Raw genomic sequence first — 20,383 nt, 5'->3', positions numbered from 1 at the left:
TAAAATGTATAAAGTATAGGGTGGTTTACAGCAATACAGTATATAATTTAATGTTGGGTTTATCTATGGCAGTATATAGTACTGTATATGCTAAGAGAATAAAGTTTAGATGGAAGTATATTATATACTTCTTACGACGTAGAATTGTAATTTATTATTTGTTGTTAGTAACTCAGCTTATTGTAGAGTATAGTAAGTATCAGTTTATATTTTAGTTTTTTATGTAGTTTTCACTTTGGTTTTCTACGTGGTTGTTTGGCAAATGCAGCTACATATCACTAACATTCCTTTCCTTTATTAACGCTGTTCCTTGCGCCCCCCCGTGGTGCTGTTGATCCTGCATAATGCATGGGCATAATGGGACTTTGAAACCCCTCCGCCCACCTCCTATGCATTGCCCATTGGTATGCTAAATTCCTCTTCATATGCACATTCTTTTGTTAAGGCGCTCCTCCTCGCTACACCTATATAAGCTCCTAGCTTGATAATGTTCTCATTCTTCGCCTGAGGACGGCTGCTTGCGTTGTGGCCGAAACGTCGTGAGAATTGTTTTATTATGTTTTATTTTTATTATTTTATTACTTCCCTTCTACGTGACTTTACCGAAAGAACCAGGAAGATGAATCCCTGCAGTCACGAAAGCTTTAAATCGAAATTTAACCGCCTCTACGGGGAGGGTTTCCACATAACTTTGAGATCCTTCAACAAGCTCCGGGATAAGAAGGCTCAGCTAATCGAGTCTCTCACCTTTCTGAAGAGATGCCGCGACTCTAAGGTAATACCAAACGCATTTACACTAACATCTGCTGCTGTAACTTCTTCTAATGCGAAACGAATTCTGTCTAGAACTAGCTTAGCTCTTATCTCAGAGAAAATCAGACTTACGCGCACCGAACTAGATCAGTTAGACAAGACACTCTACAAATCACACTTATCTTTGAGTGCAACAATGTCCACATCGGATTGGGAACACGTGGAAAAAATGACTGCCTCTTCAGCTGCCGCTATGTCGACTAAATGTAAGGACAACTTGATTTCCAAATTCAACCGCCTCTCAAACAAGAAACCGGACCCACACATTGAAAAGCTAGATGTTAACAAAGTCGTAATTAATCGCAGTAACAGTCCTATTTCTGAAGGTTTGAAATCCGTTTTAGCTAAAGGACTAAACTTTGCAGTCACACCTAGACACATACCAGTTAATGATATAATTGCTCGAGTAGATGTAGCTCTCAAGGGCTTGAGTCACATCGCTGCAGACGTAGCAAGATCTGAAATCTCTGTAACCCTCAAAAACGCTAAGATGCCAGCTAGCAACATCAGCAAAGATGAGCGTTTTGAATTAGCTCAATTAAAAAAGAGGGATGACATTGTCATCCTCTCAGCCGACAAAGGCAATGCCACTGTCATCATGGACAAAATAGAATACAACAACAAAATTCAAGAACTACTCAACGATGGCAGCTATACAAAAATAAAAAGAGACCCCACCAACAGCCTCGTCTCCAAAACCAACAACATCATTTCTGCTTCAACCGCATTAATTGATCAGACCAAACAGTTCTCGTTGAAACCTTCTGCAGCCAGGCCACCAAGATTGTACGGCTTGCCAAAGATACATAAAGAAGATACACCTCTTCGTCCCATTGTCTCTACTATCAACTCCCCCACTTACAAACTGGCTCGTTTTTTGTCCGAAATCCTACGGCCTTTCACTGGAAAAACCACCTCTGCAGTACTAAACTCTACTGACCTGGTATCGACAATCAAGGGGATTGCCCTGTCCCCAGACGACCTGCTTGTCAGTTTTGATGTGGTTTCCTTGTTCACCAAGGTGCCTGTGCCTGACACCATCGCAATCATTGAAGACTTGGTTCATCAAGGACTAAATGCTGGGGTACCCCCCCTGGTGAGACACTGCTTAACCAATACATACTTCACCTGGAATGGAACCTTCTACAAGCAAATTGAGGGCACCCCAATGGGCTCCCCCCTATCTCCGGTTGTAGCCAACATCTTCATGGAGAAATTTGAGACGGACGCCATCCAGACTGCCACTCTACGCCCGACCTTATGGAAGAGATACGTAGACGACACTTTTGTCATCTGGCCACATGGCCGGCCTGCTCTAGACCAATTTCTCGACCACATCAATTCCATACACCCAGCCATCAGATTCACCATGGAAGTCGAAAATGATGGCAAGCTACCCTTTTTGGATGTCCTAATCAAAAGGAGACCTGATGGTTCAATGAGCCACTCTGTCTACAGGAAAGCCACCCACACGGATGCTTATCTAAAACCGGATTCCCACCACCATCCATCCCAGAAGAATTCCCTCATCAAGACTCTATATCATAGAGCCCAATGCATCTCCGACCATGAACACATTTCCAGTGAACTCAAACACGTACGCCAAGCTCTTAAAGCTAATGGTTACTCCGACTACACAATCCGCAAAGCCATCACTCCAACCATCAAGAAAGATCCTGTTGAGGAGCCTTTCAAGACCATCACCTTACCCTACATTGCTGGGGTCACAAAAAAGATCTCCAAAATCCTGATTAAACACAAGATCCAGGTCCGATTCAACACAGTACATAAAATCCGTGATCTGGTACCGTCTGTAAAAGATGTGATTCCAGACATACAGTACCCTGGCGTCTACAAACTAAGTTGCCTCTGTGGTAGCAGTTACATTGGGGAAACCAAACGACACGTCTCAGACCGCATTCGTGAACATAAAGCTGATCTAAAACACGGTAGGACAAACACCTCAGCCGTGGCAGACCACTGTTACAACTCAGTGGGCTCACATGACATTGACTTCTCCAAGACGGAGGTTCTCTGCAAGCCATCTGGCTATCATGAGAGATTCATTCATGAGGCGATCCACATATACAAACACAGAGACAATTTTAACCGAGAAGATGGATTCAGGCTTAGCAATCATTGGAAGGACGTAATAAACCATTTCGATACACATTAGGGTGAGTTGAATAATACATAGTGTTATATTAAAATGTATAAAGTATAGGGTGGTTTACAGCAATACAGTATATAATTTAATGTTGGGTTTATCTATGGCAGTATATAGTACTGTATATGCTAAGAGAATAAAGTTTAGATGGAAGTATATTATATACTTCTTACGACGTAGAATTGTAATTTATTATTTGTTGTTAGTAACTCAGCTTATTGTAGAGTATAGTAAGTATCAGTTTATATTTTAGTTTTTTATGTAGTTTTCACTTTGGTTTTCTACGTGGTTGTTTGGCAAATGCAGCTACATATCACTAACATTCCTTTCCTTTATTAACGCTGTTCCTTGCGCCCCCCCGTGGTGCTGTTGATCCTGCATAATGCATGGGCATAATGGGACTTTGAAACCCCTCCGCCCACCTCCTATGCATTGCCCATTGGTATGCTAAATTCCTCTTCATATGCACATTCTTTTGTTAAGGCGCTCCTCCTCGCTACACCTATATAAGCTCCTAGCTTGATAATGTTCTCATTCTTCGCCTGAGGACGGCTGCTTGCGTTGTGGCCGAAACGTCGTGAGAATTGTTTTATTATGTTTTATTTTTATTATTTTATTACTTCCCTTCTACGTGACTTTACCGAAAGAACCAGGAAGATGAATCCCTGCAGTCACGAAAGCTTTAAATCGAAATTTAACCGCCTCTACGGGGAGGGTTTCCACATAACTTTGAGATCCTTCAACAAGCTCCGGGATAAGAAGGCTCAGCTAATCGAGTCTCTCACCTTTCTGAAGAGATGCCGCGACTCTAAGGTAATACCAAACGCATTTACACTAACATCTGCTGCTGTAACTTCTTCTAATGCGAAACGAATTCTGTCTAGAACTAGCTTAGCTCTTATCTCAGAGAAAATCAGACTTACGCGCACCGAACTAGATCAGTTAGACAAGACACTCTACAAATCACACTTATCTTTGAGTGCAACAATGTCCACATCGGATTGGGAACACGTGGAAAAAATGACTGCCTCTTCAGCTGCCGCTATGTCGACTAAATGTAAGGACAACTTGATTTCCAAATTCAACCGCCTCTCAAACAAGAAACCGGACCCACACATTGAAAAGCTAGATGTTAACAAAGTCGTAATTAATCGCAGTAACAGTCCTATTTCTGAAGGTTTGAAATCCGTTTTAGCTAAAGGACTAAACTTTGCAGTCACACCTAGACACATACCAGTTAATGATATAATTGCTCGAGTAGATGTAGCTCTCAAGGGCTTGAGTCACATCGCTGCAGACGTAGCAAGATCTGAAATCTCTGTAACCCTCAAAAACGCTAAGATGCCAGCTAGCAACATCAGCAAAGATGAGCGTTTTGAATTAGCTCAATTAAAAAAGAGGGATGACATTGTCATCCTCTCAGCCGACAAAGGCAATGCCACTGTCATCATGGACAAAATAGAATACAACAACAAAATTCAAGAACTACTCAACGATGGCAGCTATACAAAAATAAAAAGAGACCCCACCAACAGCCTCGTCTCCAAAACCAACAACATCATTTCTGCTTCAACCGCATTAATTGATCAGACCAAACAGTTCTCGTTGAAACCTTCTGCAGCCAGGCCACCAAGATTGTACGGCTTGCCAAAGATACATAAAGAAGATACACCTCTTCGTCCCATTGTCTCTACTATCAACTCCCCCACTTACAAACTGGCTCGTTTTTTGTCCGAAATCCTACGGCCTTTCACTGGAAAAACCACCTCTGCAGTACTAAACTCTACTGACCTGGTATCGACAATCAAGGGGATTGCCCTGTCCCCAGACGACCTGCTTGTCAGTTTTGATGTGGTTTCCTTGTTCACCAAGGTGCCTGTGCCTGACACCATCGCAATCATTGAAGACTTGGTTCATCAAGGACTAAATGCTGGGGTACCCCCCCTGGTGAGACACTGCTTAACCAATACATACTTCACCTGGAATGGAACCTTCTACAAGCAAATTGAGGGCACCCCAATGGGCTCCCCCCTATCTCCGGTTGTAGCCAACATCTTCATGGAGAAATTTGAGACGGACGCCATCCAGACTGCCACTCTACGCCCGACCTTATGGAAGAGATACGTAGACGACACTTTTGTCATCTGGCCACATGGCCGGCCTGCTCTAGACCAATTTCTCGACCACATCAATTCCATACACCCAGCCATCAGATTCACCATGGAAGTCGAAAATGATGGCAAGCTACCCTTTTTGGATGTCCTAATCAAAAGGAGACCTGATGGTTCAATGAGCCACTCTGTCTACAGGAAAGCCACCCACACGGATGCTTATCTAAAACCGGATTCCCACCACCATCCATCCCAGAAGAATTCCCTCATCAAGACTCTATATCATAGAGCCCAATGCATCTCCGACCATGAACACATTTCCAGTGAACTCAAACACGTACGCCAAGCTCTTAAAGCTAATGGTTACTCCGACTACACAATCCGCAAAGCCATCACTCCAACCATCAAGAAAGATCCTGTTGAGGAGCCTTTCAAGACCATCACCTTACCCTACATTGCTGGGGTCACAAAAAAGATCTCCAAAATCCTGATTAAACACAAGATCCAGGTCCGATTCAACACAGTACATAAAATCCGTGATCTGGTACCGTCTGTAAAAGATGTGATTCCAGACATACAGTACCCTGGCGTCTACAAACTAAGTTGCCTCTGTGGTAGCAGTTACATTGGGGAAACCAAACGACACGTCTCAGACCGCATTCGTGAACATAAAGCTGATCTAAAACACGGTAGGACAAACACCTCAGCCGTGGCAGACCACTGTTACAACTCAGTGGGCTCACATGACATTGACTTCTCCAAGACGGAGGTTCTCTGCAAGCCATCTGGCTATCATGAGAGATTCATTCATGAGGCGATCCACATATACAAACACAGAGACAATTTTAACCGAGAAGATGGATTCAGGCTTAGCAATCATTGGAAGGACGTAATAAACCATTTCGATACACATTAGGGTGAGTTGAATAATACATAGTGTTATATTAAAATGTATAAAGTATAGGGTGGTTTACAGCAATACAGTATATAATTTAATGTTGGGTTTATCTATGGCAGTATATAGTACTGTATATGCTAAGAGAATAAAGTTTAGATGGAAGTATATTATATACTTCTTACGACGTAGAATTGTAATTTATTATTTGTTGTTAGTAACTCAGCTTATTGTAGAGTATAGTAAGTATCAGTTTATATTTTAGTTTTTTATGTAGTTTTCACTTTGGTTTTCTACGTGGTTGTTTGGCAAATGCAGCTACATATCACTAACATTCCTTTCCTTTATTAACGCTGTTCCTTGCGCCCCCCCGTGGTGCTGTTGATCCTGCATAATGCATGGGCATAATGGGACTTTGAAACCCCTCCGCCCACCTCCTATGCATTGCCCATTGGTATGCTAAATTCCTCTTCATATGCACATTCTTTTGTTAAGGCGCTCCTCCTCGCTACACCTATATAAGCTCCTAGCTTGATAATGTTCTCATTCTTCGCCTGAGGACGGCTGCTTGCGTTGTGGCCGAAACGTCGTGAGAATTGTTTTATTATGTTTTATTTTTATTATTTTATTACTTCCCTTCTACGTGACTTTACCGAAAGAACCAGGAAGATGAATCCCTGCAGTCACGAAAGCTTTAAATCGAAATTTAACCGCCTCTACGGGGAGGGTTTCCACATAACTTTGAGATCCTTCAACAAGCTCCGGGATAAGAAGGCTCAGCTAATCGAGTCTCTCACCTTTCTGAAGAGATGCCGCGACTCTAAGGTAATACCAAACGCATTTACACTAACATCTGCTGCTGTAACTTCTTCTAATGCGAAACGAATTCTGTCTAGAACTAGCTTAGCTCTTATCTCAGAGAAAATCAGACTTACGCGCACCGAACTAGATCAGTTAGACAAGACACTCTACAAATCACACTTATCTTTGAGTGCAACAATGTCCACATCGGATTGGGAACACGTGGAAAAAATGACTGCCTCTTCAGCTGCCGCTATGTCGACTAAATGTAAGGACAACTTGATTTCCAAATTCAACCGCCTCTCAAACAAGAAACCGGACCCACACATTGAAAAGCTAGATGTTAACAAAGTCGTAATTAATCGCAGTAACAGTCCTATTTCTGAAGGTTTGAAATCCGTTTTAGCTAAAGGACTAAACTTTGCAGTCACACCTAGACACATACCAGTTAATGATATAATTGCTCGAGTAGATGTAGCTCTCAAGGGCTTGAGTCACATCGCTGCAGACGTAGCAAGATCTGAAATCTCTGTAACCCTCAAAAACGCTAAGATGCCAGCTAGCAACATCAGCAAAGATGAGCGTTTTGAATTAGCTCAATTAAAAAAGAGGGATGACATTGTCATCCTCTCAGCCGACAAAGGCAATGCCACTGTCATCATGGACAAAATAGAATACAACAACAAAATTCAAGAACTACTCAACGATGGCAGCTATACAAAAATAAAAAGAGACCCCACCAACAGCCTCGTCTCCAAAACCAACAACATCATTTCTGCTTCAACCGCATTAATTGATCAGACCAAACAGTTCTCGTTGAAACCTTCTGCAGCCAGGCCACCAAGATTGTACGGCTTGCCAAAGATACATAAAGAAGATACACCTCTTCGTCCCATTGTCTCTACTATCAACTCCCCCACTTACAAACTGGCTCGTTTTTTGTCCGAAATCCTACGGCCTTTCACTGGAAAAACCACCTCTGCAGTACTAAACTCTACTGACCTGGTATCGACAATCAAGGGGATTGCCCTGTCCCCAGACGACCTGCTTGTCAGTTTTGATGTGGTTTCCTTGTTCACCAAGGTGCCTGTGCCTGACACCATCGCAATCATTGAAGACTTGGTTCATCAAGGACTAAATGCTGGGGTACCCCCCCTGGTGAGACACTGCTTAACCAATACATACTTCACCTGGAATGGAACCTTCTACAAGCAAATTGAGGGCACCCCAATGGGCTCCCCCCTATCTCCGGTTGTAGCCAACATCTTCATGGAGAAATTTGAGACGGACGCCATCCAGACTGCCACTCTACGCCCGACCTTATGGAAGAGATACGTAGACGACACTTTTGTCATCTGGCCACATGGCCGGCCTGCTCTAGACCAATTTCTCGACCACATCAATTCCATACACCCAGCCATCAGATTCACCATGGAAGTCGAAAATGATGGCAAGCTACCCTTTTTGGATGTCCTAATCAAAAGGAGACCTGATGGTTCAATGAGCCACTCTGTCTACAGGAAAGCCACCCACACGGATGCTTATCTAAAACCGGATTCCCACCACCATCCATCCCAGAAGAATTCCCTCATCAAGACTCTATATCATAGAGCCCAATGCATCTCCGACCATGAACACATTTCCAGTGAACTCAAACACGTACGCCAAGCTCTTAAAGCTAATGGTTACTCCGACTACACAATCCGCAAAGCCATCACTCCAACCATCAAGAAAGATCCTGTTGAGGAGCCTTTCAAGACCATCACCTTACCCTACATTGCTGGGGTCACAAAAAAGATCTCCAAAATCCTGATTAAACACAAGATCCAGGTCCGATTCAACACAGTACATAAAATCCGTGATCTGGTACCGTCTGTAAAAGATGTGATTCCAGACATACAGTACCCTGGCGTCTACAAACTAAGTTGCCTCTGTGGTAGCAGTTACATTGGGGAAACCAAACGACACGTCTCAGACCGCATTCGTGAACATAAAGCTGATCTAAAACACGGTAGGACAAACACCTCAGCCGTGGCAGACCACTGTTACAACTCAGTGGGCTCACATGACATTGACTTCTCCAAGACGGAGGTTCTCTGCAAGCCATCTGGCTATCATGAGAGATTCATTCATGAGGCGATCCACATATACAAACACAGAGACAATTTTAACCGAGAAGATGGATTCAGGCTTAGCAATCATTGGAAGGACGTAATAAACCATTTCGATACACATTAGGGTGAGTTGAATAATACATAGTGTTATATTAAAATGTATAAAGTATAGGGTGGTTTACAGCAATACAGTATATAATTTAATGTTGGGTTTATCTATGGCAGTATATAGTACTGTATATGCTAAGAGAATAAAGTTTAGATGGAAGTATATTATATACTTCTTACGACGTAGAATTGTAATTTATTATTTGTTGTTAGTAACTCAGCTTATTGTAGAGTATAGTAAGTATCAGTTTATATTTTAGTTTTTTATGTAGTTTTCACTTTGGTTTTCTACGTGGTTGTTTGGCAAATGCAGCTACATATCACTAACATTCCTTTCCTTTATTAACGCTGTTCCTTGCGCCCCCCCGTGGTGCTGTTGATCCTGCATAATGCATGGGCATAATGGGACTTTGAAACCCCTCCGCCCACCTCCTATGCATTGCCCATTGGTATGCTAAATTCCTCTTCATATGCACATTCTTTTGTTAAGGCGCTCCTCCTCGCTACACCTATATAAGCTCCTAGCTTGATAATGTTCTCATTCTTCGCCTGAGGACGGCTGCTTGCGTTGTGGCCGAAACGTCGTGAGAATTGTTTTATTATGTTTTATTTTTATTATTTTATTACTTCCCTTCTACGTGACTTTACCGAAAGAACCAGGAAGATGAATCCCTGCAGTCACGAAAGCTTTAAATCGAAATTGAACCTATCTACGTGACTTTACCGAAAGAGCCAAAAAATATAAAAAATAATTAGTCAAAAGAGTTAGTTAAGCTTCAAATCAAGATTCAAATCAAGATTGAGTTAGTTAAAAGTTCAGTTCATGCATTTTTCTCCGGGTGCACCAGGTTTTTTCCCCTCCACATTTCGAATCGACGTCGCGCTTTGAGAGAGTATTCGGCTACCGCTATACATCTCCACGTGATGATGATGTTGATGTTGTCAGTATCAGCAATTTGGTTGAGCGGCTATCATTTGTGATAGCCAGGTCAGGCGGCTTCTGAAAAAGATCTACTACGTAGCTCAGTGGCGGGGGGGGGGGTTGAAAGGGCGTACGCCTGCTAAAGTTACAAAACTTAAATTGTTAAAATAGTTTGACGGTCATCGTGCGACTGACGGCACGAGCCCGGGGCGTGGAAACGTCGACAGATTCCGGCGGAGGAAGGAATTCTCGACGAGGTCACGTGACGCTCTGGCCCGCGACGGGCCATTCCTTTGTTGTCCATTATACAGCTTTTGTTGGGTTAGATCGCGCAAATATGTAAATGTTGTGTCGTTAAACTCGCCATCACCCGGCACAGCCAATTAGTAAGGGGTTTGTCACGTAAACAAAAGGTGGCCAATTCGTTACTAGTGAAGTACCGTTGAGGACGCTTGACACCAAGGTTGAGGCACACGTATGTTTATTCGTGTAAGCGGTCAGAACAGGACAGCACTAGAGGGGGTATCGGCCCTCTCACCCGGATAGCTGGGGATACTTCGCTAGCTATCCTGATCTGCCTCGTAGTTCTCCAGTTACTGGGCTAGGGGAGGCTGTCTGGGCCGACACTGGTTAGCCGGCCTACGGTACCCGGAGTCCCAGAGACTGACTCTGGGTCGCGGGACCACGCCACTGGCTCGGTCCTGCGCGGCCCTGACAAGGGCGGCGTCTCAGGTGAGTCCAGGGCTTCTAGCTAGACGGTCTTCAGTCTTCCTTCTCCATCCTAATACTGAGCCCCGATCTCTCCGGCTCATCCCCCTTTATACCCCTCAGAGGATCACAACTCCGGGCAACCCCCAGGCTGCCCGGTGCGGACGTCGTTGCGGGCACCTCCCCGTTAGCACTCACGGAGCCCCGCCCCCTGTGCTTGTTTCCCGTGTGATCCCATGCATACAGCCCTACACATACAGCCCCTCCGTAACAGCCCTACACTAGCACAGCGCTAGTGTATAGTGTAGTGCATAGTGTGGCGTATAGTGTCGTGTATAGTGGAGTACTACACCGGTTGTGTGTTGGAGAGCAAATCCACAACATTTACAATCTTAGTACGACGTATTGCCTGATGAAGCTAGTTGTAATTACTGGCAAAACGTCGTACTAAGATTGTTAATGTTGTGGCTTTGCTCTCCGACACACAACTGGTGTGCTGTACTAGTAACGAATTGGCCGCCTTCTGTTTACGTGACAAACCTTACTTTGACGAGACAAAATTGATATATTTACACGATCTAACCCAACAAAACCTGTATTGTGGATGATAGTGGTCGCGAAAGCCTACGACGTGTTAAACTTCCATTGCTCGTTCTGCCGAGGTGCTTGAGTCGAGCTCGGGACGGAGTTCGGGTAATGTTAGTCTATGGGCAATATTAGTCTATGGGCAATATTAGTCTACGAGCAATGTTAGTATATGGTCAATGTTAGTCTACAGGTAATATTAGTCTACAGGCAATGTTTGTCTATCGGAAATGTTAGTCTACAGGTAATGTTAGTCTATGGAAATGTTAGTCTACGGGCAATGTGGGTCGACGTGCAATGTTACTCCATGCACAATGCTAGTCCACGTGCGGTGTCAGTGGTCTCCGTTCGCGTACCCGTTCTTGACGAGGTCGTATCGGATGGGGTCTTGGGGGTCCCCGCTGGGGGTCGCGAAGCAGTTCTCAGTGAAGAGCGACACGCTGAGGTTGGACTTGACGGCGAGCTGCACGAAGACGTTCTCGTTCTCCTTGAAGTGCACGGGGTAGTCGCTCTTCTTGTACGGCAGCGCGAAGCGCTCCGAGTGGTACAGCTCGATGTTGAAGACGAAGTCGCCAAAGCCCGTTTCCGTCACGAAGATGCTGCCCGTGTCCGGCACGAAGTTCACCGCCAGGCTGCGGCGCTTGTCGTACTTACACCTGGAGAGCGAGAGACGATGCGAGACGGGGGCAGAGATCGTGAAGATTAGATGGAGATGAGTGATGAGGATGATCACAGAGAGAGATTGTGGAGATGAGAGAGATGACAGTCAAGAAGTTCACGGACAGACAGACGAGAGAGAGACGGCAGAGGTGAGACAAAGAGGGACACGAGAGTCAAGATGTTCACAGCGAGATATTGTGCAGATGACATTGAGATGAGACAGATGAGAGATCAGAGTGAGGATGTTCACAGAAAGAGAGATGAGAGTGACCGTGGAGATGAGATGGAGATGAGACAGAGAGACGACAGTCGGGATGTTCACACAAAGACCACATCCTTAAAACCTTAACCATCCTCGTGTTATAGCGAGAATTCCATCATGCGCTAGACTCGCGTTGTAGCGAGTAGTCCATCACATGCTAGACTCCCATTACAGCGAGTAGTCCGTCATGCGCGGGTTTGTAGTGAGTAGTAAAGAAATATATAAACCACGTTAAAGCGGAAAGGCGTCGTGCGAACGGACGCGCATTAAACGGGGATTTACTGCACGTCGGTGTTCGGACAGAAGGAACCGCACCGCGTGCGTGATCTCGCGACGGCGCTAAGTTGAACGCGCTTACGTACGTGAGCGGGACCTGGATGTCGTTGAAGTTGCGGATGATGGGCAAGCTCCTGTTGGCCGACTTGAGGGTGAGCGTCTGGGAGAAGATCATCTGCGAGTCCGTCTCCTGCAGGGACAGCAGATATCACCGACAGCCACATCAACTCGCGCTGTTGCGGACCCAACGTGGTCGCGCGATCCCTCAACGGGAGGATGAGGAACGGCAATGCTACGCGAGCCCTCGCCTTCTGCTGAACCCGTCTCTTTCACCGTGGCCAGAGGTAGCGGCCGCTGAACCTCCACATTGGGCATCTTAGCTCTTGAACGACATCCCTGCTTTCATCATCTTTGCAAGAATATTATCATCTACGGACAATGTAAGTCGAATGCAATATTAGTCTATGTGCAGTGTTAGTCTATGTGCAATGTGAGTCTATGGGTAATATGAGTCTATGGGCAATGTTAGTCTATGTACAATGTGAGTCTATGGGTAATGTGAGTCTATATGCAATGTGAGTCTATGGGCAATGTGAGTCAATGTGCAGTGTAAGTCAATGGAAAATGTGAATCTACGCGCAATGTTAGTCTCCATGCAATGTTTGTCGACGTGCAATGTTAGTCTATGGGCAATGCTAGTCTATGGGTAGTGTTAAGTCTACTGTCAATGTTAAGTCTATGTGCAATGTTGAGTCTATGTGCAGTGTTGAGTCTATGGCGCAATGTTGAGTCTATGGTGCAGTGTTGAGTCTTTGGTGCAGTGTTGAGTCTTTGGTGCAGTGTTGAGTCTATGGCGCAGTGTTGAGTCTATGGCGCAGTGTTGAGTCTATGGTGCAGTGTTGAGTCTATGGTGCAGTGTTGAGTCTATGGTGCAATGATGAGTCTATGGTGCAGTGTTGAGTCTATGGCGCAGTGTTGAGTCTATGGTGCAGTGTTGAGTTTATGGTGCAGTGTTGAGTCTATGGCGCAGTGTTGAGTCTATGGCACAATGTTAAGTCCACGGTTGAGTTTAAGAGCTGTTGCACACCGTACCTGGCACACGGCGCCGCAGTCCACGATGCCGATGTCGAAGACGATGAATTGGCCATTGTCGAGTGGCAAGCAGCCCGGGGGCGAGCCGTCATTGAGCGAGAAGTCGCTCGCGTTGTGGCCCGCCACCAGCACCTTGGGGATGTAGGCTGACATCCGCTCATCCTGGCACGACAGCCGCACCTCGGCTAAAGGGGGGGGGGGGGGGTGGGGAAAGAGCGATGGACACGACAGTGGTGAAGAGGATGTCGGCGCACGTAAAAGTGGCTGGAGCACGATAATAAAATCGAGTTATTTTATTACGGCAAGTCCTCATTTAACGCGACGGCGGTCGTAGATGCGTTCCCGAAAGGTGTCGCGTAAAGCGATAAAACGCATTGAGTGAAAACAATTTCCCCACGAGCAATGTACCGATAATGTTTGGCGAGATACGATGTACCACTGCGCCCGCTGCGCCATGAGATGGCGGGACCAGTAACTGAGGGTACGCACTCGAGTTTTTTTCCCCTCCAGAATTTAGAAACGTGCACTCAGAGAATTTGGCTGCTATAAATGTCCACACGACAATCCACTTCGTTGACCTAGCATTTGTGATAGCCAGGTCGCTTCTGAAAGAGAGCTAATGGCTCAGGTAGCTCTGCATGGGCAGTGTTAGTTTGAGTGCAATATAAGTCTGTGCAAAGTGTTAGTCTATGCTCACTGTTGGGTGATGTGTAATGCCAGTCTAAATGGACTTTGTTAGTCTATGCGCAATGTGATCATGATCGCTGCCACCGCGCAACCTACCAGGGTGACATCCCAGCATTCCGTTCTTCAGGAAGCAGACTTCGTTGCCCATGCACCCGCTGGGGTCTTTCGAGATGTTATACTGCGAGTAGCAGGTGTAGTGGTACGAGCAGTCCCATGACCACCACTCGTCGCCCACCTGCACACACACAAATGGCCGTTGGGATTGTTGGCTTGAACGATCTAAAATTTAATATCCACCGGTTGGCCTGCGGACGCATCTGCTGCACATATTTGATGCTATAGGTCTATTACCTTATATCAGCAGGGTATTTCGACCTCTAGTAGTGCCTTGCCCTTCCTCGGTTTGACCTGGCCCTTCCGCATTATGACATGCGCCGTCCCCTTTATGTAGGGGCAGAGGTTTAGGTAATTGAATAGGAGTTGAAGATGTCTTATGTCGTGTTAGAGAAATAGGCTTTGTGATAGATTAGTAGACTAGGCCTTGTGTGGCGGTAGAGGACTTAGGCTCTGACACAAATGACGTGAACTAGGCCTCACTTGATGATGAAGGAATTGGGCTGTGACACAGATGACATAAACTAGGCCTCATGTGGTTTGTAAAGGAATTAGGCTTTGAAGCAAACTAGGCCTCGCACGGCGATAGATACATTCCCCTCTGGGCACAGATGAGGCAGACTAGGCCTCACGGGATGGTAGATGCCGTCCATGGTGCAGCCGCAGCTGGCCGCGTCCACGCAGGCTTCGTCGTGCAGGAAGAAGCCCGGGCTGCACTCACACGCCTCGACACATGCCTGCCGTTTTGGGCACGCGGCGCTGGGGAAGCCGCACGCGCTCAGGCACGGCGATGCGCACGCCTTGTACGCGCTGTTCGCCGGGCAGCTCAGCGCTGCCGGGTGGACCAGGGCAGGTGAAAGGGAAGAAAAAAACGAAAGAAGGATGAGAAAAATCATCTTTCAACATGCTCAAATTTCCGTCACGCTTCCTCAACGTGCGTTCGCCATTGGCTCTGCTCGGACGTGTGCAAGACCTTAATAATTCTTCCAACTTGTAAGGCGCCAGGTCATCTGAGCGATTGAGAGCTTCATTCGAGGGGGGGATGGCTGTCAATTATTGGACACGTCGCCCGTCTCAATGCGCAAACTCCAGCAAACTGCCCGCTTCAGTTGTCGGTTGACGTTTTGTAGCAGACTGTGACTCTATAAAGATTGGTGCTGCCCCCCCCAATCCATGGTCACCGCCGTGATATGTGCATCAATCACTTCCCGGGAGGAACCAATGAATTGGTGTGGAGGTTGGTAGAGTATATATCTATAGATAAGTCGCAAGTGCCCTTTTGCCACGCTCCGAATCTGTTCATGAGTCAGTGTTAATTTATGAGTTGACATTTGCATCCGCGACCCCCCCTTTGCACTCAGGTTAAGTTGGCACGGTCCAGATCTTTCTTGAATTGGTGGTGTGGTGTAGCGGGGGGGATGTATGACTTCCTCCACCAGTTTTCATATTTTTTCCAATTCCAACTCGGCTTGTTAGATATCCCACGTCGTAACAGTAACAACAATCATTGTCTTTACACATTTAAACGAAAAACAGAAAAAACCCCCACTCACGGCAATTCAAGGACGCCCTCCACTCGCCGAGGCTCACGCCGCTGCCCAGGCATGTGTCGAAGTACCCCTGCAGGTGGGAGCAGCGCAGCTCGTCGCTGAGCGCTGTGAGCGCCAGGTCGAACACGCAGTTGCTGTGGAAGGGCTCGGGCGGCACAGCGTTGAAGCACGCGGCGAACGGTGACGTCGCGCTCTTGAGGGGACTGCACGGCCCGGCGGCACTGGCCAAGTCGGCATTGTTTGGCTTCACCATTCGGCCGTAGTCGAACCCGCAGCTGTGGTGGTGGTGGGGAGAGCAAAAGCACTTCACCATCATCATCAAGCTGAGTTGCTGCTGGCCAGGAGCTGCCCTGGTTAAGGTCAAGGGGTAGGGACAATGCTACAGTTAGGGTTACGTGTAGGGTTCCAACGGCGGAGACGACTCACGCCGAGTTGTTGCTGGCGACCGGGAACTGCCAGGAGCTGCCGAAGGTGTAGGCGGTGGCGTGCAGCTCCCCGTCGGGCCCCACGAAGTCGTCGCCCGGGTCGCCATTGAAGTCGCCGCAGAGGCCGCTGAGGTTGCGCGCGTAGTACGCCTGGAGGCGCAGGTCCACGTAGCTGTAGCCGTCGTACTTGACGGTGAGCCCCGCCGCCGGGAAGGAGAGCACCGCGAACTTTCCGGCCCTCACCACCGTGCCGTTGGGCAGGCCCACGGGGAGGCTCACACTCTCGTCGTTCACCTGCGTTTCGCCAGACGGAGAAGCGAAACGACGGACTCGTTCCGATTTCGTCTAGCGACTCACAGCCGCCACCGCACCGTATCCGCTCGCTCTCGGAGAGGGAGAGAGGGTAACTCGAGAGACAGTGACAGCAGCAGCCACGCGGTGAGAAGCCAGTGCATCAACAATTTCCCAAGCTCTGCAGTCCACTATAGATGGAGTGGGAAGAAACCGGAGCGCTGGGAGAAATCCCGCAAGTACAAGTGAGGGGGAAACACTCTATCCCCATGCAGACAGACCAAGTGGAGTCAACATCTTTACTGAGTTCCGCCTTCTAGATGGCAAAGCAAGGGGGTACGGCTCCTCATCGACACCCACCCATGAGTAGAAGGCAGTGAGATGGAACGTATGGAGAATAGACTACACACTTTGCTGCTGTGCCACTTTCTAGCTGGCAGAGCCAGGGGGTATAGGCTCCTCCTCGACGCACCACTCACATGAAGTGAGTGTCACACAACAATCTGCGTGTGATTCACCAACTCGCGCTGTTGCTGCGTCCGCCTCCACAGCGCTAGGCAACAGCCTGCCACGTGCAGCGGCTTAGCCATGCCCATGACCTCCACTCTTCCCCCATGCCATCCCCCCTCCCCCTGACGACTCACTCCCCCACCGCCCCAACTCTCAACTCACCAGGACGGCGCCACCGAACTGCAGCTTGACGTTGACGTCACGGTCGAGCCGCACCTCGACGGTTCGCGTGTACGCCACGGCCGTGGAGCCGTGCCGGTGCTCGTTCTGCACCAGGACATGCCACGCCGCCGGGTGCGAGCCCGCGTAGCTGGGGCTCGGCGCCGCCAGCATGTAGGTGCACGTGCCCATGAAGTCGAAGTACTTGCCATCGAAGGTGGTGTAGTGCGGGTCGCCCGACGCGTGGCAGTGCTCTTTGGGTGTGGGGGGGGGGATGGCCACCACGTGGAGAAGGGAGAGGGAGAGAAGAGAGATAGTGAGGTGTGTCCGATAGCCGCCAACCTGCCCACCCACCCACTCGCCCAAACCAACAACACACACAACCACCCAACCACCTGCCCAACCTCCAAACCCAACCACCCACCCACTCACCCATCCACCCACCCAACCACCTGCCCACTCACCCAACCTCCAAACCCAACCACCCACCCACTCACCCATCCACCCATCCAACCACCTGTCCACTCGCCCAACCTCCAAACCCAACCACCCACCCACCCAACCACCCGCCCACTCACGCACCCACCTATTCACCCACCCAATTACCAAACCCACCAACCCACCAAACCCGACCCAGGGTATGGCCCCTCCCTTGCGACCACCCATGGGAAGGGACTTTCACGCAAACAACTCTCCGCGTGCGATCCAACAACCTCTGGTGCCGCTGCCGATGCCTCACAGTGCCGGCTTACGGGCTGCCGCGTGCGGCGTAGCCATCACCGCCACTCGGCACCGAGTGGTCATCGTGTAGCGCGCCTGTTGCTAAGGTTTCTGCCTTTGACTGCGGACGTATCCACGGGAGTGGTGGAAAGCCTCTCATCCTTGGCCATGGGATGTTGCAGATGGTAGGGGTGTGGGCCTGTGGCTTTCACTCGGCTATCCGGAACAACCGTCCCCATCAGCCAGGGTTCTCCGGGGAGGTCTGGCCAATGCGGCTATTGCAGCTGCGTGAGCCACAGTCCTGAAACTCGCCCATTTCCCCTCGGCATCGAGACGAGAAAGAAGACGATGCCAACGCCCATCCTCTCTGACGCGGGATGCTGTAGACGGTGGAAGTGGGCCTGTCGCTTTTTCTCAGCTAGCCGGAACACCTCCTCCGTCAGCCAGGGTCTCTGGGGACGTCTGGACCGTGTACCCAAAGCAGCCATAGCAGCTGCATGAGCTCCAGTCCTAAACCTCGCCCATTTCCCCTCGGCATCGAGACGAGAAAGAGGACGATGCCAACCCCCATTTTCTCTGACGCGGGATGCTGTAGACGGTGGAAGTGGGCCTGTCGCTTTTTCTCAGCCAGCCAGAACACCTCTTCCGTCAGCCGGGGTCTCCGGGCCGGCTTGGACCGTGCACCCAAAGCAGCTATTGCAGTTGCATGAGCCACAGTCCTAAACCTTCCCGGTTTCCCCCTCGGCAGTAGGAGGAGGTGGGGACGATGCCAGCCCCAGCTGCAAGCGATGATGACATTTCCAATTTTCAACTGAGACCATTGGAACTGGGTTCGAATGGGGTCCTAGTTGGACGCCCACCATCGCAATGGGAGATTTGCAGGCGCATCAATACAGACCCCCTGCTACACGCAAGGCCTTCGACACTTCACGTGGCCTCAAAGTGCACCCAGCGTGGCACGAGCGCCGCGGTTGACGACGTCGCCACCACTTAATGGCGACAGGTGGCTGCTGCTGCTGTCGTTGGTCTTGTTGTTTGGAGCGGCGGTGCAACCCGTGACAGCCGCCGCGCCCGGTCACGCCGCCCCGTCACCCCCCCGCTCCAGGGCCGGGCCTCACTCGCGTTGGCTTGGCAGCCGGCCTTGCCCCCCTCCAGCACGGCGCAGGTGTGGAACTCTGGGCACGTGAACGCCTGGCAGTCGATGCCCCCCGCGTCGCACAGGCACGAGCTCGTGCAGTCGTCCGAGATGAACGTGTCGCCAACCTGCAGTGAATCAGAAACGGGGTCATCTTTAGTTCACGAGGGGGGGGTGGGGGTGGGTGTTTGTGGGGCAAAAGTTTTCAATGAAGATGAAAATGAACCTTGATTTTTTTTGTTACGATTTTTTTGCGTACTATCAGACCGCTTAAAAACTACTCCAAACATTCGGTATTTTCCCGCAAAAATGTTTATGTGTTGACGACTTTTATTCAACTTCTTCTATTTAAAGATGCTCCCATCACGGGAAGCCGCTCGATTTTTAGTTATTCGAAAGAACAAACATTAATTCACTTAATAGTCTATGAGGGGAAGCTGTCCTCTATTGTGTACCGTTTTCAAATTATTCAGATGTGAACATCATAAAATGCCGATGTTTCATTCAAAACCGATTGAATCCTAAATATCTCAAACACAATAAAAGATGGAACCCCAAAACTTTCTCGATTTCATTTAATTTGCTGTTTAAGGCTCTATCAACCGAAAAAAATCGCACTGTTATATTTTGAACGGTTTCTGAATGACACCATGCACACAAACATGTTTTGGGGAACTTAAACATCGAGGTTTGGGGGCCTTAAAATAAAAAAATATGACATTTTCAGGTTTTTCCTGTTGTTTGTAGCCTAAAGCTACATATATACAGAATGTCGGTTTTCTAACTTGTCGGGAAGTGCCCGAGAGGTTTTTGAAACATACACATTAAGGTCTTTGTTTAGATAGAAGATTGTTATCAGGTCTAAGGCCCCACTGAGCTATGTAGCTGTTTTCTTTCGGAAGTGACCCTCGCTATCACAAACGATAGCAGATCATAGTAATAGGGTTTTACCCTTTCAACTGGTACAAAAACTGACACCTTTATACAAGGCATCATGTTTGCAATAACCACAACACAAGCAGTCAAAATGAAAACAAAAAGAAACAACTCTGATGATGATAATGATATGCACTGTCCTTGAAGTTGATTGGTCCACACCCGAGACAGCCTTTCTTAGAGCCTAGTCTCCATTGGTGTTGGACCAGATGACGCCAAAAGGCGTACAACTCAAAGACAGCGCACTATTAGAGTATTGAGAGCTCGGGGTAAGCATTTACACTATGTTTGCATTTGACTGCTTGTGTTGTGGTTATTGCAAACATGATGCCTTGTATAAAG

General features: G+C 48.0%; 1 protein-coding gene across 1 annotated transcript in view; it reads right to left on the bottom strand.

Annotated features, from left to right (window-relative positions):
* Window positions 1–20,383, bottom strand: part of LOC144733730 (zonadhesin-like) — a 29,639-nt gene that overhangs the window by 8,670 nt on the left and 586 nt on the right. The window contains exons 2-10 of the mRNA XM_078615753.1: window positions 19,089–19,233; window positions 17,254–17,504; window positions 16,292–16,584; window positions 15,869–16,140; window positions 14,948–15,147; window positions 14,298–14,436; window positions 13,515–13,699; window positions 12,509–12,612; window positions 11,581–11,880 (exon numbers count right to left, since the gene is read on the bottom strand). Coding sequence (XP_078471879.1) covers window positions 11,581–11,880; window positions 12,509–12,612; window positions 13,515–13,699; window positions 14,298–14,436; window positions 14,948–15,147; window positions 15,869–16,140; window positions 16,292–16,584; window positions 17,254–17,504; window positions 19,089–19,233 — 1,889 coding nt within the window. The remainder of the gene's footprint in view (window positions 1–11,580; window positions 11,881–12,508; window positions 12,613–13,514; window positions 13,700–14,297; window positions 14,437–14,947; window positions 15,148–15,868; window positions 16,141–16,291; window positions 16,585–17,253; window positions 17,505–19,088; window positions 19,234–20,383) is intronic.

This window comes from Lampetra planeri, chromosome 48 (assembly GCF_965212315.1).
Source record: "Lampetra planeri chromosome 48, kcLamPlan1.2.h2, whole genome shotgun sequence".
Lineage (NCBI taxonomy): Eukaryota > Metazoa > Chordata > Hyperoartia > Petromyzontiformes > Petromyzontidae > Lampetra > Lampetra planeri.
Note: the sequence above shows the minus strand (reverse complement) of the source record. Positions and strands in the feature narration are given on the sequence as shown.